Source organism: Zingiber officinale, chromosome 2A (genome assembly GCF_018446385.1).
Source record: "Zingiber officinale cultivar Zhangliang chromosome 2A, Zo_v1.1, whole genome shotgun sequence".
In the NCBI taxonomy this organism is placed as follows: Eukaryota; Viridiplantae; Streptophyta; class Magnoliopsida; order Zingiberales; family Zingiberaceae; genus Zingiber; species Zingiber officinale.
This window is the reverse complement of record NC_055988.1, coordinates 138,602,920-138,627,508: the sequence shown is the minus strand read 5'-3', so window position 1 is coordinate 138,627,508 and position 24,589 is coordinate 138,602,920. Positions and strand designations below refer to the sequence as shown.

The 24,589-nt window shown below is 35.3% G+C and overlaps 1 protein-coding gene across 4 annotated transcripts in view; it reads right to left on the bottom strand.

The window, feature by feature from the left end:
- The window catches only part of LOC122042429 (tetratricopeptide repeat protein 5-like), a 29,848-nt gene extending 5,613 nt beyond the window's left edge, over positions 1-24,235 (bottom strand). Inside the window, exons 1-10 of one of the 4 annotated variants that reach the window (XM_042602547.1) lie at positions 24,080-24,230; positions 22,472-22,582; positions 22,312-22,369; positions 16,398-16,487; positions 13,623-13,717; positions 13,392-13,445; positions 13,121-13,258; positions 8,129-8,186; positions 7,931-8,045; positions 1,383-1,452 (exon numbers count right to left, since the gene is read on the bottom strand). In XM_042602547.1, coding sequence (XP_042458481.1) covers positions 1,383-1,452; positions 7,931-8,045; positions 8,129-8,186; positions 13,121-13,258; positions 13,392-13,445; positions 13,623-13,717; positions 16,398-16,487; positions 22,312-22,369; positions 22,472-22,582; positions 24,080-24,124 — 834 coding nt within the window. In that variant the 5' untranslated portion in view covers positions 24,125-24,230. Of the gene's footprint in view, positions 1-1,382; positions 1,453-7,663; positions 7,833-7,930; positions 8,046-8,128; positions 8,187-13,120; positions 13,259-13,391; positions 13,446-13,622; positions 13,718-16,397; positions 16,488-22,311; positions 22,370-22,471; positions 22,583-24,079 lie in introns of those variants that run through there. The other 3 variants (XM_042602546.1, XM_042602548.1, XM_042602549.1) reach the window with 3 other exon arrangements.
- Between the last annotated feature and the right edge of the window lie 354 nt (positions 24,236-24,589).

Here is a 24,589-nt window from a genome sequence, read left to right as displayed (position 1 = left end):
CGCTAGCCACTAGACCCATCCGAGGGAGCAATTTTCTTTTTCTACGTGAATCAAATGGAAGTTGCCTATTTACAACTTATCGTCCATGTCGACCTTGCGTAAAACAACGTACAAGGTTCTACAATTGTAAGATACTTGCAATATAATCTCAAATCTAGTAGATATAATAATTTAATGTCCTTCAGTGGTGCTATACTAAGAGGTTTCTGGTGCTTAGAAGAGTGCAAGCCTGGTTACTCTCAGTTGTAGAATCTCCTTATCAACAATTTTCCTCGTTATTCCATGAACCATCCAATGATGATAATAAATAATTTTTATTAACAATACCCTTTTCACTATTTTCTTCACTATATTTTTTTTTCTTCATATACTAATTTAATGTGTCCATCTGCCTTCAGTGGTGCTAGAATACTAAGAGGTTTTCGGGTACTTAGAAGAGTGCAAGCCTAGTTCCTCTCAGTTGTAGAATCTCCTTATCAACAATTTTCCTCATTATTCCATGAATCATCCAATGATGATAATAAATAAATTTTATTAACAATTACTCTTTTCACTATCTTCTTCACTATATCGATTCTACTGATGTTCTTCATCATCAAATCAATGCAGCGTGTTGCTCATGGTGTCCATAACAATATTGTTGTTAGATGTTCTTACTCTAAGACCTCCAGTGCTCTTGAAGTTGGCACCAGTATTTGCACTATAAGTTTAACATGTATCTCTCAAACTACACTATTATTTGACATATGGATGCATCATAATATCCTGCAATTGCATCAATAAATTTGGTGTCCATAACAATGTTGTTGTTAGATGTTCTTACTCTAAGACCTTCAGTGCTCTTGAAGTTGGCACCAGTATTTGCACTATATGTTTAACATGTATCTCTCAAACTACACTATTATTTGACATATGCATGCATCATAATATCCTGCAATTGCATCAATAAATTTGTGAAATATCACTTTTCTATTGCAGCATAATGTAAAGTTGATAGTGCTCGTTTATGTAGATAGAGTCCAGTTATCACACATTAACTGACCTTATATAAGCATTATTGTTTCTTGCACAATGGAATTTACATATTAATCTCCTTCACTTGCCCGTCTAGGTACGGACTAATGATTTCAAATGAGATTAGAGGTTGTACAAATTATCTTTTGCATTAGAAGAGGAAATTTGATTGAAATGAAAAAATCTAATAACAATTTCACTAATCTATTTCGTGTACATATTATTTATTACATATTATTCTTGAACTGTGATTATTGTTGCATGCTTAAGTATTCTTGTACCAACACAGGGCATAACAAATGGATGCCAACTTGTGAAAGGTGTATAAAATATTGAAATATTCGGTAGAAGTTCCAAGAAATACTTACAGCATCACTATGAAGTCCATATACTGACAGGACAGAACAAGTTTGATCTGACTCGCACATTATATAGTACCTAATAATAACATTAAATGCATCAAAGTTGGGTATGATTTAGGTACAAGTATTAATGCACATTTGATGTGTGGAAAGTGAGAATACGAATCAACGAGGCAATGCGCCACATTAAGGAGCCCACATATTTTTGCACAACTTAACACATAAGACACAGATATATATAGATAATAAGTCAACTTTTAATATCTTTTATGGTTTGGGATAATGTCAAACAAGGACCAGTGCATGCCCTGGGCTATGATACTTTTTCCAACTATATAGTTAAATAATAATAAAAAAAGATAGCACGGTGCACGAAACTCCTGCCATGCGAGTTCCCGTGGAAGGATCCATTGTACGCAGGCTTACCCTGATTTTTGTAAGAGGTTGTTTCCAGGTCCAACTATATAGTTAAATAACAAAAAATAATCAGTAGACTTAATAGGATTGCCAATATAACATTGATGAAAACCACAGTTATAAATGCTACTGCTGAGTTAGCACTTCAGCTATTCTCACAAGATCACTTAATTTTACTTAAAAGAATTCCAAAAAATAAATAATTGGAGAATGAGCCTTCACTATCAAGATGTATGTTAGGTATCAACTGGAATTGGCTTTGACAAAGCATATCAGTTCTCTCCTGTCCTTTAACCTATTTGCTTTAGCTGTCATATAGAATCACCGTTAAGAGCAAGTATAAAAGGCTCTTTAAATATCAAATCAAAATAAGAAGACATAAGCCCCCATAGACGTAGTTGAGTTGATACTCAGGTGGTAGATTTGTGATGCTGGTTTGATAGAGCAAATTTCCAAAGGTCATAACTTTTAACTCGGATATCAGAACGAAGTGAATTGAAGCTCATTCGGAGACCTAGATTTGCTACCGGGTGGAACCCGTAACTAGCCAAGTTTCAGATTCAAAAATTATTATTTAGTGACAGTACCGCTAAAACTTAAAGGAAAATTCTATAAAATCATAGTTAGGCCTACTATATTATATGGAGCTGAATGTTGGGCTATGACTCGAGCACATGAGCAAAAGATGAAAATTGCAAAGATGAGGATGTTAAGATAGATGTGTGGACATACGAGAATGGACAGAATAAGAAATGAGAGCATGAGAGAGAAAATCATAGTTGCATCTATTGAGGGAAAACTCCGAGAGACACGTTTAAGATAGTACGAGCATGTACTTAGACGACCAATAAATGTTCCAATTAAACGATGTAAAACTATGACAAACAATCATATCAGACAAGGAAGACCAAAAAAGACTTGGTTAGTAACAATAAAACAAGATAAAATTTATTTAAGTATAAATGATGATATAGTAGGAGATAGAGCTCAATGACATAAAAGGATCCATATAGCCAACCCTAACTAATAGGATAAGGCTTGGTTGTTGTTGTTGATGGTATTTAGGATATTTTTGGTAATTTCGTCTTGCAATTAGATTTTTGAGTCTATATAAGTGTCATGTTTAGTTATTTTGAGACCGTTTGATTATTACTATTTCCAGCCGCCATTTCCCTGGGAAAGTTGAGTTTTTCCTATTAATTGATATTTCTCTTCAAATCAACAGATTATAGAAGATTGCTTCTAGTATTCGTGCGCAAATCAACGGATTCAATAACTTGTGTTGCGTCAGTTAGCATCGTGTGGAATCGTACCGCCGAGAAGATAACAACGCGTTGACAACGTCTACATGTATGAACGTGATATGCAGCAACGAGTTCAAGTTATTTATGAACGGATGGAGGGGCTTGTGGAAAGGATTACGACGATGTTTGAAAATCAAAATAGAAGAAATCCGGTCCAACACCAACATCGGGCAAACTCAGATGCGAAAACGGGTGACAGAGAGGAGGATGCTTATTAAGAGGAGGTTCCCCATAAGCGATGCAGAGCAATAGTAGAGGAGGATTGCAGGTGTTCGGATACGGCAATGAGAACTACAATCCTTGAGCTTCATGGCAGCTTACAACTTGAGGAGTTCCTAGATTAGCTGGCCTCTGTGTAGGAAATCTTGGCTTTTAAAGATGTGCCTACAAGCGTGTGCCCTTGGTTGCAACCAGACTGTGCGAAAGAGCGACTGCAAGGTGCCAACAACTAAAATTGACCCGAAACAGATTGTGTAAGGCAAAAATTACCAACTAGGAGAAGATGAAGAAGCTCATGCGAGAAACCTTTTTGCCATATAATGTTCAGCGATTGATGTATCAAAGGTTGCATAATCTAAAGCAAGGCACCCGGTCAGTAGAAGAATATACCTTTGATTTTTTCAGCTCATTGCGAAGAATGAAATACATGAGATAGATCAGTTGGTGATGCGGTATATCGGAGGTTTGAAATACCAGATCTAAGACATTGCCAATATCAGAGAGCGTTAGTTGTGGAAAAACATGCACATCGAAATAGTAGAATTTTCCCTATGAACACTCCTAGCGAGGTCCGAGGATAGTGACAGTTAGTAGTAGCAACGATGTGGGTGTCAATAAAGGTATTAGGCAATTTAATAGAGGAAGTGGAAAAATTGGCGGCCTAAAATGTTTTAGTTGTGAAGAGTTCCGACACAAGTAGTCAGAGAGTAAAAAGGCTCCAGGAAATAAAGCACTTTTATTGACAACGAAGATTGTGCAAAGGAAGAAACAGAGATCACGGGAGACCTAGTGTGTGACGAGGAGGCCGTGAACGAAATACCAATGGAAGGAGATGTCACGATGACATTGGTGGTTCGACACTCCTGTTTGATGCAGAAGGTGGTAGTGGATGATGATCGACTATGGAGTAATATTTTTCAATCAACTTGTACCATCTTAGGCAAGGTATATTGCTATGTGATTGATGTAGGAAGTTGTGAAAATATTGTCGGTTGAAGTTAATATCCAGATTGACAGTCATCCTAAACCCTATAAATTAGGGTGGTGAAGTATCAGTATCTAAGAGGGCTCTTGTTCCATTTTCTATTCGTCTGAAATATAAGGATGTTGTTTGGTGTGATGTAGTAGGGATGGATGCTTGTCATTTGTTGTTAGGCCGACCGTGGCAGTATGATAGAGGTGTGCATTACGATGGGCGAGCCAATACTTATAGTTTTGTGTTCAAGGGAATTAAAATTATGCTCCTACCTTGTAGAAAGTCGGTGGAACAACCCAAACCTACAAGTGAAGCTGCGACTTTATTGTCTCGAGAGAAAAGGGGTATAAGTTGATGGGAAAGGAAGTGTTCGAATCCAACACTCCAGAATCTATGGCTCCCCTCATTATCGAATTTAGTTAGCTTTTTCCCAAAGAACTACTAAGCGAATTGCCTCCTTTGAGTGATATTCAGTATCATATTGATTTGGTGCCTGAAGCGACACTACCGAACATAGCACATTACAAGATGAGCCTGTGAGCATGAGGAGTTGAGACGATAGGTTAAAGAACTGTTGGTTAAGGGTTATATCAGAGAGAGTATGAGCCCTTGTGTTGTACCTACCCTTTTAATACCAAAGAAGAATGGCTCTTGGCGTATATGTGTGGATAGTAGGGTCATCAATAAAATCACTATTAGGTACCAATTTTCCCATTCCTTGATCAGATGATTTGCTTGACCAGATTAGTAGATCTACCGTGTATACTAAATTCGATTAGAAGAGTGGGTACTATTAGATTCGTATCAGGCATGGGGATAAATGGAAGATGACTTTTAAGACTAGGGAAAAATTATATGAATGACTGGTGATGGCTTTTTGGTTGTCTAATACTCCTAGGACTTTTATGTGGGTGATGAATCGGTTGTTGGGGTTGTTTATTGGTAGGTTGTTGTGTACTCTGATGACATTAAGATATATAGTACGACCCTTGAACAACATCTTCAGCATGTGAGGGAGGTTTTTAGTGTGTTGCATATGGAGAAATTTTATATTGCAATGAAAAAGTGTGTGTTTATGGCTCCCAAGGTGTTATTTTTGGATTATGTGATCTCAAGAGCGGGTTTAGAAGTCAACAAATCTAAGGTACAAGAAATAAAAGACTGGCCTACACCGATGACCTTAACAAATGCCAAGAGTTTTCACAATTTGGCCTCATTTTACAAACGTTCATTGTTTCTTTCAACACTATCATGGCTTTTATAACAAATTGCATTAAGGGTGGCTAGTTTGAGTGGACTAAGGAGGTAGATTCAGCTTTTCGATTGATTAAAGAACAACTCATAATGACACCAATATTAGTGCTCCCGGATTTTTCTCAACCTTTCGAGGTACACAGATGCCGCTAAAGTTGGTATTGGCGCAATTATCTTGAGCCAAACTGAACTACAGTACTTATGACCTTGAGTTTTGTATTGTCATGCAACCAGTAAGACAATGGCGTCACTATCAATTTCACAAGGAATTTATTTTGTACATGAATCATGATCCATTAAGACACCTACACTAGCAAAACAAAGTATCAAGGTTGCTTATTTGGTGCAGTTCACCTATGTGGTTAGACATAAAGCAAGGGTTGCTAACCGGGTAGCAGATGTTTTGAGTAGCAAGAGCAACTTCCTGGTTACTATGTGGGTTGAGGTGCCAGGTTTTGACTCTTTTTGTGATTTTCTTGCTGCTATCCTTACTTTTCTATGATACTATATAGGCTGGGAAGAAAACACATTTTTTACTACATGATGGGTTTTTGTTTAAAGGTAATCAATTGTGCATTCTAGATTGTAATCTCCGCTTGCAAATCATCAAGGAGTTGCACACTAAGTGACATGTTGGCGAGACATAATGTTGTAGTTGGTTCAGACTTCCTACTTTTGGCCTTCACTAAGCAGGAGTCGAGAAATATGTGCAGCGGTGCAAAATTTGTCAAGTATCTAAGGGGGCGACCACTAATGCAAGACTGTAAATGCCTTTGCCAATCCCTTCTCGACCTTGGATATCAAGATTTTGTGCTCGGTTTGCCACGTACCCAATGAGGCAGTGATTCCATCTTTGTTATTGTTGATATATTTTCTAAGATGGTTCACTTTATCCCTTGCAAGAAGACTACTAATGAGGCACAACTATTCTTTCGAGATGTCTACCATCTTCATAACCTTCCGATCTTCCGACGTCCATTGTTTCAGATCGAGAGACTCATTTCCTTAGTTATTTTTAGCGCAGCTTATGGAAGATGCTTAATACACAGTTAAATTTCAGTAGTGTTTATCATCCTCAAACAGATAGTTAGACAAAGATTGTGAATCGGTCGCTTGGCAATTTATTGCATTTCTTAGTGTTCGGCAAAATTTGCTCACAACCATGTAGTGAATCGCAGAACTAGTTTCAGCCCATTCTAGGTGGTTTATTCAGTTTAGCATCGAGGGATTTGTTGTCATTGCCAGCAAGGCGATGGTCCACAGTAAAGCTACAAATCCATAAAGTCATTCATGAACATCTATCTCTAATTCCAAGTAACAATACCAAAAGCGCCAACACTTGGAGTTTGGTGTTGGGGATTTTGTGTGGACAGTTTTAACTAAGGATCATTTTGTCGTTGGGATTACAATAAATTATTAACCAAGAAGATTGATTCGGATGAGATTATTGAGAAAATAAACCTCAATGTGTATCGTTTGAAACTGCCTAGTCATATTCGCATTGTCGATGTTTTTAATGCGAAGCATTTGATTCCCTTACATGGTAATTCTTCTAATGATGACGTGGCTAGTAATTTGAGAGTGAATTTTCTCCACCCTACGAGAATGATGCAAGTTCAATAGAAAAATTTCCGAATGACATAACTTTTAACTCAGGTATCAGAATAAGACGTCGTTTGGTTTGAATTTTCTCCACCTTGGGAGAATGATGCGAGTTCGATAGAGCAAACTTCCGAAGGTCATAACTTTTGATTTGGATATCAGAACAAGACGTTTGGTTTGAATCGAAGCTTGTTCAGAGACCTAAATTTGTTACCAGATGGAACCCATAACCGACCAACTTTCGTATCCGAAAAACATCGCTTAGGGCCTTTTCGCAGGCTCCAAACATCTTTTTTACTTTTTTTTAGTAATTTTTGTATTTTTGGTATTTAAGATATTTTCGATATTTCTGTCTTGCAATTAGATTTTTGGGTCTATATAAGCATCTTGTTTATTGTTTTGGGAAAGTTTTGATTATTATTATTTCAAGTCGCAGTCTCCTTGGGAACGATGAGTTTTTCCTATTTTTCCGGTATTCCTCTTCGAATCAACAGATTGTAAGATTATTTCCAGTATTCATGTGGAAATCAACAGATTTAATAGCTTGCACTGCGTCAATTTGCATCACATAATAATAGACAACGAATCCTGGAAATAACCTCTTGCAAAAAGCAAGGTAAGACTGCGTACAATGGATCCTTCCCCGGGACCCCGCATGGCGGGAGCTTCGTGCACCGGGCTGCCCTTAATAATAGACAAAGAATCATGAGATGATGCAACCTAAAAAGTTCTCTTGTAAACATTAATAAATAAACAGAATTAATAGCATAGAGAAAACTTACAATGGGGCAATATCCTCATGCTTGATGAAGAGTAGTATTTTCCCAATTACTGCAACCGCTTTGTTGAGCCCCTCCTTTAAAGTATTAATGCTAACTTTTCTGTGTGATGATTTCACTTAAAAAACATGTAAACATTAAGCAAAATGCTTTCAGTCAAATAGATGGTACCCTACTGAATAGCAAAAAAAGATAACTTACAACTAATTTCATCTAAGCTTGATACTAGTGATGCTAATCGTTTAGCTCTAGTCATCACCTACAACAATTTTTTAGAACAAGGAGCATCATATCATCAAATATAGGTGCAAGAATGAGAACACATTTGATTTTCCCAAACAAATTCTTTAGCCAAAAAACTAATAATAAATAAGGAAATATATATATATATATATATATATATATATACACACACACACACTTAAGAAATAATAGATGGACTAATATTGAACATTAAATGACAAAATTTACATGTTTAAAACTTAAAATCAACCAATATAACCCCTGGAAAAGGATAAGGGCCTTTTAGACACTAGAATTCTAATGCAATAAAGAATAGTTTATAAGAGAGGCATAATATATGTTAAAGAGTGTTATTAATGAAGGTTTGTGTTCTCAGGACACATTGTGTATGAGAACTATCTAAAATATATACAAAAATCAGCTTGGAAATATTAATGTCAAGAAAACTAATAATGGTGCTGACGTTTGGGATTTTGTGCTCTCATACGATAATCTGAGGTACATTCTTATCCTCGAGCAATAATATTGTCCATATTCTGCAACAAGTTATTGTTATTTCAAATCAAGGATATCTTCCCCATTTCAAATGGTATGTATATCCTTTTTAAACAAAATCAAGTTTTTGTTCAATACATGCTTCTCTTAATCTCAATTGTGGATCCCATGACATCAACAGATGCGAGTATAATGTACGACTAGCATTTTAGCAGAAAGGTAATGAATGTTTTTCAAGCCTTGTCTTCAAGGTATTCATGATCAGACAAACACACAAGCTTCCAAGTCATAGGCAAAGTTGTATTCTTAGTAACAAGCTAACCTGTCAATTGTCCAGAGGATATATTATGACAATAGCACCTGCCAAAATATATTTTGACAGAGTATAATGGTCCATTCTTGTAATTATTATCATCATTCTCGTTTTCCGTATCAAGCCATGGCTTTCATGACCTATGGATGGGATCCAAATGCGTGGTAGTCTACAAAGAGGGGAAATAGTCCGAAAAGGCAAGCAAGTTACAACTCAAAACTTTCTTCTAAAAACTCTTCCCAGAAATTCAGGATTCTCTTATTCTTTTAAAAGGATTTTAATACCAATTTTATTCTCTCTTGACAGTGTCTGAGAGATAAGAACTGAGTTTGGAGCCCAGGACAAAGTAGACAAAAACTTTTGTTTTTAGGATAAAAGGAGAGATAACTAAAAAGTTCTAGAAAATGCCGAAGATGAAGTTTCATCCTCCATTGAACTTGAGGGCAAAGACATTTTCAAGCAAAGGAGGTGGATATCATGTACCATTAGCCCTTGCTAAATCAACAAATGAACTGTGATTCCTCTCCTACTCGATTTCTTCTCTTTAATGAGTTGCGTTGCAACTCCAAGTACTAAACCCACAACACATACAACTAATGGTTCCAATAACGTCAACACTCTACCTCAAGTTACAACATAAATACAATGTTTAGCTTGTTACATAACCTAGAAAAGGATTCCATGAAAAGAAAAGTAAAACTGGCAACCACTTGACAGCAACAAAGACAAAAATGCAATTATATTGTAGCGATGAAGAAGTTTGATGATGCAATGCTTTGTATTGACCTTCAAAGTATTGCAATTGTACAATGGCTCATGATGATCTTAAGAGAGATATCAATCTATAGATAAGAATATGACTATCTTCACCACCATATTATCTTCTTCCTTCATTCACCTTATTTTTGAAGTTTGTGAGGATGGATGATAGAAGTTGCAAAGTTAAATGGATAGATTAAGATTTCTGCATCTACACCTGAGACGAGGAGCTAATGTTGAACAAGAGACTTGAAGAGGAAAACTCATGGTCTCCTACTGTTATATTATTGAAATTTTCAAAGGACTTGTTTGCAGTTCTCGGAAATGTTTAGACCTTTTTGCAAAATTTCAATTTAAAACCCACTTCTTTTATCCCATGCACATTCCTTTCATCCCCACCCCAATTCCTAATATCCTCTCCTCCTAACATTGTTATTGTCATTGCATGCCATCGCATACTAATGTCGTCATTGTCGCTGTGTGTTGACACTACTACCATCGTTGCACACATAGTCACTGCTACACATGTTGTCACCACTAGACACACCGCTGTCGTTACCTGCAACATCAACATGATAGCTGCAAGTTCCTGGTACCACGTCATTCATTTCCCTTTCAGCCACCCTTTCAGCTCGATCCCTTGTAGGAACCATAGGGATTTTCCCTCTCACTCTATAGTTAGTCATTGCTCACCGTTACTCAAACTAGTCATTGTCAGCAGCCAACAATTTCTATCAATTTCCCCCTCTGCGTGCAACAACCGAATAGGGGAGAAGATCCTCTAGCATTCCCTTTTTCTCCTCCATTTTTCTTAATCGTGCGACTTTGTTGACAAAGTCTTGAGGAGTGAGGATCGTTGTGTACCGGTAAAGCCTTCACTTTCTCTTGCAATGCTAACTAGCATTCTTTCGCGTGTTTTTTTGCTTGATTCTCCTCAAATTACTTTGTGCATAATTAAATGGATAAAAATAGATACTATAAATTATTTGCAAATTTTATTTTGAGAAATTAATTATGCTCATGTTTACTCTTAATGCTTAAGAGATTCCTTTTATACTGTTTTTTTATATTCCAATTGTTCAGCTATTTTGTCTATTCCCTGTTGAGACTTGCTAATATTATCAAAAGATAACTTTGATTTTACAAAAAATTATCGAAACCTAGGGTGACTCCTTTAACAAAAATTCGAACTACTAAGGAACTATGGTAAATTAATTTTTATAATTAATTATGTTAAAATTCTCAATTAATAGATAAATAATACAAGAGAGCTTCGTGTTTGAGTTCTAAAGGAGTTGTGTGATTTATCAAACTAAATTAATAAGGAAATAAATGCAACCGTAGTATCATGAAGCTTCAACTCTATACTTCATAAGAGTTGCGTTGCTACTTATGCTAGAAAAAGAATCTAAGAAATTATCATAATTGTAGAGCATTGGTTCTGCACTCTAAAGGAGTTATGTGACTATGTATATAGAATTAATAAAACAAATTAATTACTTATATTAGAATCTTTAGCATCATACTCAAAAAAGAGTCTCGAATCTTTTTGCGCATTTGTAGGTTTCAATCATATTACATGAGATGTGTTACTCACTAGGTGGATTATGGGTTGTTGACCCTATTTTTATATGAGGTGCATTTCGGATAGATTGCGGGTCATTCACACTATATATGTACATACATATGATGCATGTTGTTGCAAGTGAATTGCAAGTCGTTCACTCTTATATATGGTACATCTTTATCGAGTGGAATGCAGATTGTTCATCCATATTTTATATATAATATGTTCGTGTATAAGGTAGATTGCAGGTCATTCACCTTTACATATACAAACATCTTTTACCAGATGGATTGCGTCTCGTTCACCCTCTTAATAAATTATATAGATTCTTGTGTAAAGCAAGATTACAAATTGTATAACATTATAAAAGAGGAAAATAAAGGAGAATTTGATGAAACTAATTAAAATGGAACAAAAGTAGAGCAACAAGAAAGGAGTAACGATGCAATGATGTCAAAGAACATGAAAACTACATTGTTATCTTTTATGATTGGTTTCACGCACCTATCTTCTTACTCCACTTTGCACTTATGTGCCCACTCCCCCCTTTTCCCTTGACCTCTAGATTTGCATTGAGGCGATCTTCGGTGAGAATTGAAAACTCCCCCTATTTTCAATTCTCATAGCAGGTGTCACGACTTAAAAAGAAAAACTCTGGTCCAAGAGAGCACCCACACTAATACCAAACTAAGAGGGATGAAATATTATATTATTATTTAAAGAGGACTATTACATCATATTCATAAGACTTATAAACTCCCATAAGTAAAATAACTAATGAGGACTAAACCTCACCAACTGAGCAAATATAATAAAAGAAATTTTGTTTCTAATAATTCAGGTATCTGACTCTCACAATCCGACTAATCCTACGGAAATCGGCTCAGCCCATAGAAGTTTCCCACCGGCCACCAGGGTCAATCGGGAAGCACAAATGGATCCTAGCGGGCGGCCCAATGTCACAAGTAATTTGAACTTCTTAGGTGTAATGTGCCCTAAGTGAGATTCACCCTCGTTGCCTATGGAGTCTGTCCCACTGCTTACCACCATAGCCACGGGGGCAAAAGAAATCTTGTTAACATAGAACATGTACTATGCATCAGTTAAACTAATTACAAAGGTTCCATTCTCATTGCATCATTAATTGCCACCAAAATATTCACCAATAGATTGTCGGGGAATGAAATTTTATTGAAAGTAACTATACATGGAAAGATTGTGCTAGGCAACATCAAAATATTTAAGGTATTTCAACTAGTACACATGTTCCAAGAACTATTCAAGTTGAATGTGTTAGGGGTGTCAAAAATAAACCCGACCAGCCAACCCAACCCAAGTCGATCCAAAAAATATCGGGTTCGGGTTGAGAGTTTTCGAGTTTGGGTCGAATTCGGTTTGGAGGGTTTTCAGGGTGGGGATTTTTTGATCAAGTTCGAGTTGACCCGAATTTAGGGTTTAGTGGATTTTTCGGGGGTTAAATCAAATTTTATTTTGAAAATTAAGATGATTCTATGTATATCAATATCAATATTAGTATGATAATGATGGAGCATTGAAATAAAAGTGAAGAATTATTGGAAAATAGCCAAAAAAAAAAATCATTTTTAATTAGATTATTCGGGTTGGTCGGGTTCGGGTTTTAGGAGTTTCGGGTTCGCGTTGGGATTTTTTATAATTTTTTTTTTCAATCTGACCCAAACCTTACCCGATCCACCCGAATTGACAACCCTAGACTGTGTGGAAGATTTTTTTAGAGATCACAAAAAGAAGTTTAGCCAATATCAGATAGTCGTCTCAACATAAAAGAATATGTTACCTTCATAGAACTCTCTATTTTTTCCAGAAGGCTAACTATCTTTTGAGCTTCACTTTCAGCATTGAGGCCAGGATCCCTTAAAGAGGCAGCTTCAAACCCATGGAGGGCCCTTTCATAGTTTTCGAGATACTTATTTGCCTGCAGATGCAGAAAAATATCATCCAGGAAAAGAATATACACCTCAAAGAAGCAAAATCTTATTCACTTGCAATTATTGTGGGCAAGAAAATAAGAAAAAAAATGATTGAAGGAGTTCAAGTTAGATACTCACAGAAGCACAATTGAAATAAAGGTCAGGATTAGAGTGCATCAGTGCATCCTTCTCCTGAAATGCATAGTAGTAAATGATGCTTTTTACCAATCAAACAGATTATACATCAAAGATTAAAAGTCCCCTTTTTCTTCTATTGTGAGATTATATAGTTCAAATAAAAACAATGCAATTCTTGAGAATTCTAAGCAGCCTTCAAATATAAGCAAGAAACAACATAGAATATCTTACAGCATTTTGATAAGCTTTCAATGCCTGTTGTAACTTTGCATGGTCCCATGTACCGGTCACGAAAAAACTTGTAAGACATGCATTTCCAAGGTTGTCTGTATGCAGTAGGCTATGTTAAGAAAATTTGGGCTCAGGGAGAATAAACAATTGACTTGACCTACTATTCTAATTTCTAACCAAAGGTATTAGACCGATCAGAAAACCATCACAGTAGGAAAAAAAAGGAACTAATGGTTATTTTTAATCAGTCCAATGGTAGTATAAGGACCAAAAAAACAGATTTAATAGTAAGCAGAAATTTGGAGGATTTTGAGTCAATTATCCAAGTATCAGATGCTATTGTATATAAGCATTTTGTTGGTTTGGGATTTGCTTTGCTATATCACCTATAGTGTGTATAAGCATTTGATTAGCCAACATGATTCGGTATTTTCCTCATTGAAGAAATTGATAACTACATAGAAAATTGGAGTTGCATCTATCAAAGTAAAACTCCGAAAGACACGTTTAAGATGGTACCGACAAGTATTTGACGGGCAATAAATACTCCAATTAGACAATATGAAACTATGACAAATACACACATCAAATGAGGAAGACCAAAAAAGACTTGGTTTAAAATAAGAAAAAATTTATTTAAGTATAGATGATGATATAGTAAGAGATAGAGCCCAATGGCATAAAAGGATTCATATAGCCGACCCCACTTAGTAGGATAAGGCTTCTTTGCTTATCACTAAATATATGATAAGGGACTGCATAATAAAAGTAATACATGAATAGTTCAGTACCTTATGCAGTTGCAGTGTGGCACCAAAAATATGGTCCCAGGAACCCTACATTACTTCTAATATGAGTACTTCTATCAAATTTAACGGGTGATCATAAGTCTAAAAGTTAAGCTAACGGGATAAGTGGTGGCCCAATCTAATGTAATGCAGTAATAGAGCATGAAAAACTTAATCTTTAAGCAACCTGCCAACAATTCTGAAGCTTAAGTTGTTTAAACAGACTACACTTCATAACTGTTTTACAAAATAGAAATATGAAAACCAATATGATTATGTAAAAACAAAAATATGTGCTACAGTACGTAAATTACCATTAGGTGTATCATTTGTTACATCTACAATACTTAGACACTAAAAGCTCCACTGTAGCATAGTTAATACATATGTATTATTCACAAGTTCGAAGGTAATGGTTCCAGTTCCACTACAATAAGTGTGATTCCATTGCTATTGATATCAATATATTGTTCAAAAGCCTCATGAATTTTCTCTTCCCAAGTACGAAACCCTTTGTCTACTACTCCGGATGAGGCTCTGACAAGATACAAACTGCGTCTCCTACTTCTCTCAATTATCCACATGTCACCATTCGTCTAAGTTGCTCATGTTCCTCTCCTCTCCACACTGATGAACTGACGTCACACGTAGTTCTAATCAGGGGCATTAAGAAATCACAAAGATACTAATAATTTTGAAAAACAATCATCAGTTCCTCCATATATCACTTGATTTGTCCAATTCTAGTTAAATCTTGCTTACTTTAATCTCCTATTCTATGTATAGATGCTCGAAAGTGGAATCAAAAAATATACCCATTTTCAAAGCCGATATCTAAATTGTCCATTGCCAATCCAGATCCAACTCAACTGATTAGTGTGTTTGCTAATTATGCTATATCCACAACACTCACATTCACGTGTGGGCAAGCTCAGTTGGAGCCTAAACAACTAATCCAGAAATATTAGGCCTTATTTGTTAAAGGAATTTTTATTTTTAAAAAAAAATAAAATTTAAAAGATAAAAAGAGATGTAAAACAAACATTTGTTTCACAAGTTCAAATTTATTAGAGGTAAATGGCAATATTTATTTTTTTCAATAATTTTCTTTGATTTTCTGATAACTACAAAATGGATTTTTTTTTTTTTTGGAAAATCTTCATGGACAAAGCAAACTCTTAGGCTCCTGAGATAAAGGGTCAGCGAATAAAATTTAAGAAACTCCAAATTGTGTTACCAAGGAACAAATAAAACCATGGAAAGATGAAAGACACAAAAATCAAATTAGAAACATAGATAATGATGAAGAAATGATGTGTTGTATAAGATTTTAAGGGCCTACTATTTCATAGTGAAACTGATCAATTTAGACAAACTCACATGCAGAAGCATTAGATTCATTTCTACAACTATTTTAAAATTCCAACAATCAAATTTCATGACATGGCTTGATAGGACATCATGCAAGTTCAAAATCAATTAACAATTTAACATCTTTAGTATTGATTGGAATGCAAGATTGACACAATTTTGGATGCATGCATGGGCTACTCAGGTAGAAGGGTTTTCTCAATTCAGAAATTCCATTGGACTTGCAAACCAAGTACTCTTTACCCTTTTAGAAACAAAGGAAAATGTGTGAACTTTTTATGTAACAGTTTTTCATAGAAAAATCTATTATAGCATTAGGTTCATTTCATTAAAATAATATTTAAATTGCTTCCACTGTATTTGCTTCTTGCAGTTGTAGATCACCGTTAGCTGGAAAAATATCCATGGAACATGTGTCCTTTTCATTCTTTTTTTGTGTGCTTAGGGTGGGTTATTGATTTGTTTGCTATGTCTTCTCTTTGGTCATTTCTGGCCCACTTTGTTACACATTTTTCACCATAATGAAAATTTTGAAATGTCACTAAAAAATCAAATGAATATAATCTCGATGATGCTTATTTTCAGCAAACGGCAAAAAAACAAACAAAAGACTTACACCAAGAATTTCCATCCCTGATATCCAATTGTACAGCTTCTCTCGCGTGTGTTATGCTTTCTTCAATTGAAGCAGCTTTATTTTCTGTACCTGTGTGTTTCATGGTGAAGTATATTAGCAGAGTATTCTTAAGCTGCAAGAACCTAAACAAAAAATTACTAGTACTCCACCAAACAAAGCCTCAAAATTATCAGCTCGTGTAAAGTAAAAAAGCATAATCAATGCCACAAAGGAAACAAAAAGGATAACCAATCATTTTAGAAAAGCACAGCTTTGTGAAATATGGAGTTTGGGGAATGTTTTACTAAAAATAAGGGCAGTCCGGTGCACAAAGCTCCCGCCATGCGGGGTCTCGGGGAAGGATCCATTGTACGCAGTCTTACCCTGCTTTTTGCAAGAGGCTATTTCCAAGAGTTTTACTAAAAATAAGAAAATAAAAATATTTTAAAAAACGTTTACAAACACTTTTTACTGTGTGACAGAAACCTCAGGTTCTTTCAACTCTAGGTAGTTCCTTTACCTATATGTTTATTTATCATATTTACAATTTTTCAAATAAACACGTCCTTTGCTCAAGCTGATTCAAAGATAATATAAAATTTCAGCTTAATACAAATAGAATTCAGTTTTCAAACCTCCAAGACTTTGTCAATAAATCTGCTGTCTGATAATCACCAACAAATGTAGTCATGACTTCCTTAGATTATACTTTTTCTCTAGCAAAGTGGAAATCCTTCTAGATCTTTTAGTCATCAATTGCATGCACCAGATAAGTTCACATGTAGTAATAGTCATAGCTCCATATTCTTCCTTTGCAGTTGATTTGGCCATTTTTGTTTTTCCAAAATATCAAAATTGCCTCCTAAAACAACCCAATAACATAATGTGGATTGCCTATCAATGAGAAAACTGTCAATTTGTATCTGTGCATCGTAAGATGGCTTCAATACGATAAAAGAGATCCTTTCCTAGAGAATTTTTTAGGTACCAAAGACTCCTCAAAGTTGCTTCTAAAAGTTCAATTGGTTAATCAGACACACAGAAAAAGAGAAGTTCAATTCACCTGCCAATCACAAATCTTCCTTAGATCAGATAACTACTCCATTTATCTTGGCATTAGTCTAACATCTTGAACCATGGGAGCTTCTCAGGATTCATAGACAAGATCTGTAATTGGTTGGGAAAAGACAAATTAACATCTGTGGTGTTGACTATATTGCATATTTCCTGTGTGGCTATGATTGTCTAAGTCTGACACTGACCTTCACAGTTACTTCCGACTGACAACTTTACCTAATGGATACCAAGAATGTTTTCCTTCATACTGCTTGCTAAATAGGTAAACATAGAACAATCTTCTATGTATGTTGCTCAAGAGAGTATGTCATTGTGTGTAAATTGAAAACTTCATATAAGACGAAGCAATTTCCTAGAGTATAGTTTGATAAATTCAGTTCTGCTTTTCTTGAGCTTGAGATGATCAAAATTCAAGTGTGTATCAAATCATTCGAGCCTGCTTACATTTTTAGAAAGTTGGAGGGAAGGAGTTAGTGATTATGGAAAAGTGGATTTATTCTGTTCCAATCTTTGTTAACATTAATAGAAGAGTATAAGAGCATCCACAATCAGATCAAAGATTCTCCCAAATATTTATGGTCCCACATTACTCCTCAACTATTCCAAATTCCACAATCAAATATTTCACAAACCAAATATTTATGGCCCACCTATCAAATATCTCACTCTCAAATATCCCAAATTCCACAATCAAATATCTCACCAACCAAATATTTACGAGTCTCACTATCATTCTATTAATTTACATCTAATTTTACATTTAAATATAATTAATTATATTTATCAATTTTTCAATTTAATATATTTCATCAATATTTTCAGAAATATTTTTTACTTAATATTTATTTACATATTTTGATAATTATTAAATATAATTACTTTAATAATAATATTTTATTAGAAGGGATACAATATAAGACATATAAATTTTTAAAAAAATAGTACAACATACACGAATATAAATATTTCACAAATTCGAAACTGAAATACAGAAGTACAAAACACGTTAATAAAACACAGAATGATAAACCATAGTACATTAGTTAATAAAATAAACAATTCACTACATGTTCAATCCTTTCTTCAGTTGCTCACATATCGCTAGATGGTTCTAAAGTTGTTTGTTTGTCATGCCTCGTGTGTCCATTACGAGGAGTTGATGTGCTTGGATGAGTTGGTCAACTTTCTTAGTCAATTATACTCCTCCAAATGTGTTACTCATGTTCATATTGAAAAGTAAATTTAAAAGTACTCTTGTATTTTTCATGAGCCTGCAACATCAAATCATCGTCGCTCCATCTGCTTGGTCAATCATTGTACCATTTATTGTAGAGTTCATTATATCTATTCACAATCTTTTTCACCCAAGCCAAATGTGATTTTGTTTTATCCGCAGTTCTCTTTTTAGCTTCCTTACCTTGATTAATATTGTAGTATGCCACCACCCATTTCCAAAAAGACTCTCTTTGCGGCATTACCAACTATTGAATCTTCGCTCGTGATTGTGTAGGTTGTTGCAAGGAGTTTATCATCGTTGTTTGCTTGCTATGATCTCCATCTGATTCGTTGCCCGTCTCAGTTGTTTGATTGAGAATAATATTGTCAAGCCCTATTTGAGATAAGAATGAAGGAAATTATGAATCGAGGACTGCATAAGGTGTTTCTATACCTTTATCAGTATCACTTGCATCAACACTAGCTCTTCTCAATTCATTTGATTGAATCACCGATGATTGAAGTCAATTAACTTCATGAGATGGAGCTTGCATGAAATATTGGCTATTCTGCCAATATTTCGGGGGACATGTATAAAACGAAGCTCAAGGGTCGCTATTAAAAATTTAGATAACTTTGAAAATTATGATAATATGGCGGTGGGCATGGAAAAGTTTGAAAATTATATGGGTTGTTGTGTGGGAAATGGAAATGGAGGAGGTTGTAGATTAGGACGAACTCAGGAATTTTCTTCACTTGAATTTTCGTCAATATTTGGAGAATTCAACAAATCCCCAAAATAATGACCGGAATTTCTATCTATTTCTTTCTAAATTTTTCGTATGTAATGATTTTTACGTGGTGAAAGATGAATGAAAAAATGATGTATATATAGAAGAAAAAAATGATCGTTGTCCAAAGTTTTAAAAATTGAACATTGAATCAAATTAATTACTGTTGCCAATGTTTACATTCAATTGTTTAAAAAAAATAACAAAAAAAAATTAATAGAGCTGCAGCAGCACAAGTGGACCCTCCCTATCTCTCGCCTACACTGTGCTATAGCAACTCATATTTTTTAAAAAAAAAAATTGTTTAAAAAAAAAGGAGAGAATATCCCCATTTCTATTCTCTCCAATGGTGGATATTTGAGGTTGGGGGATATTTGGAGAAATATCCTCTCCAAATATCCCCAATTGTGGATGCCCTAAGGATAGAAATGGATGCGTGGAAAAGGTCCCTTTTTTCCACATCTACTCCTGCCCAAATCTTTGTGGAAATAAAGGGGGAGAAAGCTCACCTTATCAGAAAAAAATAATAATTAATTAATCATTTTCATATTCAAGCATTACACCTTCCACCCTTCCAAAGGAACTCAATAGAGCACCACTTAGAAATGTTTGCTGTTCTTATTCATTTGATTTGAGCCTTTATTCTAACTTGTGCAAATGTATGCTATGCATTAGCTGAAAATAAGGTATTGCAGACCATAAAAAAATGATTATTTTGTTGGATTATAGTTTATGCAATATACATAATAGATATATTTCTGTTCCATGCAAAATATTTTGAACAGCAAAGGCAAATGATAATGCAAGATCATGGAGAAGAAAGTAAAGAGAGTACTTATTTTGGGGAAACTCAAAGTAACGAATCTGAATTTAGTGAGAGTCAATGTCAAGTTCACTCGTCAAATAGCTCATATAGGAGTGAAGACAATGAACCATTTTATTTAACATTATAAAGATGAAAATACCAAGGTTTATAATCTTGACCGACCATAACGATACGGTTTCGATTTCGTATCGTATCAATATGATTTCGATATTTTTTAAATATAAAATATATTAATTAAGAATAAAAACCAATCTAAATATTTGCAATACAAAAATAAAAATAAAATATTTTTAAAATATATATAATATATATATATATATATAATTAATGGGATAATTTTATTAGGATTTATTAAGCCTATTTAAAATATTCATACTATAGCTCGGAGTCGATTGAAATTATTAAACTATGTTTATTTAATTTTACTATTTGAACTATTGCGCTCGTGAGATGAATCTGCCGCAACCGCGAGGCTCGCACGACAAGTCCACCATGGTCGCAAGGCTCGCACGACGAGTCAGCCATGCCCACTGGGCTCTCACGACAAGTCTGTCCCGGCTGCGGGGCTCGTGTGACAAGTCCACCCAGAGCTTGCACGACGAGTTCGTCGTAGGGTTGCTTGACGAGTCCGCCACCGCCACGGGGCTCGCACAACGAGTCCTCAGAGGTCGCAAGGCTGCACGACGTCTCCTCCGCGGCCATAAGACTTGCACACTGCCTCTAAGGCTAGCCATGGGCCTCAGAACCTCTGAAGTGTCGATACCGGTTTCAGTCTACGGACGGAATGGTAAGTTCTGCCCGTTTTGCCCAATACAAACAACATTTTAAACCTTGGAAAATACAATTAAGATAGCTATTTATATATTTGTGACCCAATGCATGTTTTACAATCCTAAACCATGTTGGGCGGTACAGCTGAAACATATTGTTTAAAAAATTATTAAAACTTGATACTACTCGTCATGGCTAATTTATCCTATCTCGCTAGGTAAATCATGTCAACGAGTATTATATCATATTAACATTCGTCACCCCTTGACATGCTATAAAATATGTCAGGATGAATTGAAATGATGTTTGCTATTTGTGTTTGTACAGGTGTTTGTACAGTTCAATGTCAAAACTATATTCAATATTAAATGGTATACAAAATCCAAAATTAGGTAGAATTGTGCTCTTCTTATTTTCATCTTCTTTCTTCTTTCCTCTCCAATTCTCCATTGGTATCATACATCAAAACACCAACACATAACAAAACAGTATAACTTCAGTCAAAGTCTGAAATTTCAGCACAGCTCACAATTTGAAACCTTGGCCCAATATATGAAAATTAAGTAAATGCTACAATAGTGGATAGTGCACTCAAAATTTGGACAAGCCAACAATCAAAATGTAATGGCCTAAAGGTTAAAATACAACAAACTCTTATAATAAAGAAAATAGTTCTGATAACTTCAAATGCTCACCTAAACACATTGGTACAACATATCTACGATAAGAGATAACTAAACTCAAGAGGAAAACAAAATTCCAGAAATACAAAATCAGCACTTGTACACTACCAATAATAAATAGAAGCAAGATACCGAAAAGGTAGTTGGATGCATGTGAAGGTATTGTGCACATGAATAAGTATATAAGAAAAGCACAAGGACATAAACAATTGGTTTGATATACGCACTCTGTAAACATGGTTTAAACTGCTAAGAATGCTGAAGAATAGGTGGCAGAAAATTTAATTATCACGTCACAAATGAAAAACACAGATCATGAACCTTGTCTTTGCATGTCCATGCATTGCATGTCTTAAGGAACAAGACAATCACAGATGTACTTTCAGGTAACAAAGCTTTTTAGCATATTTTAAACTTATTCTAAGTGATTAATCACAAATAAATGTCTGAATTTGATGTTTATGACATACAACACATTTCAGCATCATTAACTGCAAAATAAAAAATAAGATTTAAAAAAAAAAAATACAACCACGGAATCGTATGCTTGCCTTGAGCCATACTTCTTTCGAGCATTGAAAGCTGGCAAAGAATTTTCTTGTTAGGCCCCTGCATAACATAATTTTAGTCATGAATAGAAGTATAGTCCAACTTTAAGATAAATAGTATAGGCAATGAAAATCCTGAGAATTTAGGAGTTTTAGGGAGCACCTTGCTTAGTGATAAAGAAAAGCAGTTTTTTGCAGATGGAAGATCTCCTTTCTTCCAAATGCAATTACCCAAGCTTAACCAAGCATCTGCAAGAGATGGATTTAACTTAACCTGAAACACACAACATGAATTCAAATTAATTTTAATTCATAACCAAGCATCTGCAATAGATGGACCCATTAGGGACTTAACCATAAATAGTAAAGAATTTATTTATACGTATGCAAATCATAGGGTTATATATGAAAAAAACAACAGCATGACAATATTTATAGGCAGAGGGGACTACATCAAAAATTAGCCCTTTTCCCAATGCAATATGGTGTCAAAACTAGATTATCGTTGGCAATTGATTTTCATCTACCTTCTGTGACATGTAGGTTTTTGTTTTTCTCATCTGCCATTTTTCCCTGCCACATTTCTCGAGATAGCAAGCTAGTCCTTTTATCTAGTGTGTGCATGCAATGAACTCCCATGTTGTTTGTTTTCTGGTGGAATGTATGAACTCCTGCATTACTCGTCTCCCTGCAGTTCATCCTCTGAGTTGCATGTGCTCACTCCAGCATGCAAGGTCTAGATAGGAGCTCCCAATGAGGATTTCTCCAGCAGCAACAATCAGAATGAGCTCTCCTTCCATGGGACCGGACTACTTTATGCTTCTTATCTGAAAACAGAAAATTCCTTTGTTTATCTCTATCTCATATTTCCCCTAGTGCTGAATTCTTCTAGGGTTTCCTGAGGTTTCTCTTGGCCCAAGCTTCTTCCTGGCACTGATTTCTCTCTTCTTGACTCTAATTTCAGCATCACTAGTCACTTTTAATAGAATTCTTCCAGATTCCACCTCTTCATACCTTTTAATTTTTTTCCCCTCTTGGACATGTCACCTGTAGAAAGTGTGTGGGCAGGCCAAGGAGCCAACCATCATCTCTTCAGTGACTGAATTCCAGTTCTGCTATAAGTTCATCAGTCTGTTACAATGATCTACATATCCCACGATACAGCCTCCTCCAGGTTCAGTGCTACCATTGACTTGAGATCAATATCAACCCTACCAAGGACTTTCAAGAGTCGATGATGGCAAGTACATCAACCATTTGGTTTCGCATTTCAGTCCTAAAAACTTCGAGTTATGATCTTCTTGGCAATAAACCTCCGATATCAGACACAATATAGACATAAACTAGCTAAGGAGTATCTATGCTTACTAAAAATGGAAGAATTTCTCAGAGTTTATCGCCCTAGTCTATGACATCATTGGTTCATGGAGATAACTCTACTGCATGTATATCATTGGGTTGAACATCAAGTTTCTAGATTCAAGAGGTTTTAATAATATGATAACATTTTCCTCTTCTCTAGGCATACAACAGCATCTCACCCTACCAATGTTACTTTAACGGACGCATCACTCACACCAGCATTGGTCAGAGTGCTCCTACCTCAATTTTGTCACTTCCTGTTATCCTCTGACCTTTCTATGAATTTACTATCAGTGAGAAAAATTTTAAGTCACTAAAATGGTTCAATAACCTTTATTGTCAACTGTATTTCCATTCAAGATCCATAATCCATGAAACAGCTTAAATGTCATTTCATGTTTCCCCATACCTGTTCTGGTGGTGAATAGAGGAAGAGAAAGCCTTCATCCAGCATTAATCTCTCATTTGGTGCAATGTTCCCTATACACCTTTAGGCACTTTAGGCAAGTAGTTAATGTAAGTGCAACTAAGATTACCAATTGTGTTGCCTCCACTCCAAACATAGTGGCTCTTGGGACATTATAACCTGTAAAATCTATACAAAATAGTGTCAATGCAGTTGTACCACAAGAAGTTCGGTGCAATCTTTGAATTTGATGTTTGAATGAACGGTTTAAGTTAAGTGTTGTACTTAATATGTGTGTTTCATTGTGTAAGAATTTGCAGGGACACACATGGAGCTTGGAGAGGTTGTGGCTTAGCAAAGCAAAGTATTATGAATGTTGGCTTAGGGCATCTGCATTGGTTTGAACATTAATATGTCACATCTTCAAAAAGCATAGGACTCACATGTCATATACTCATTATATTAATACCTTCCTTTTATTAACACACATTCACTTTAACATTAACATTTATT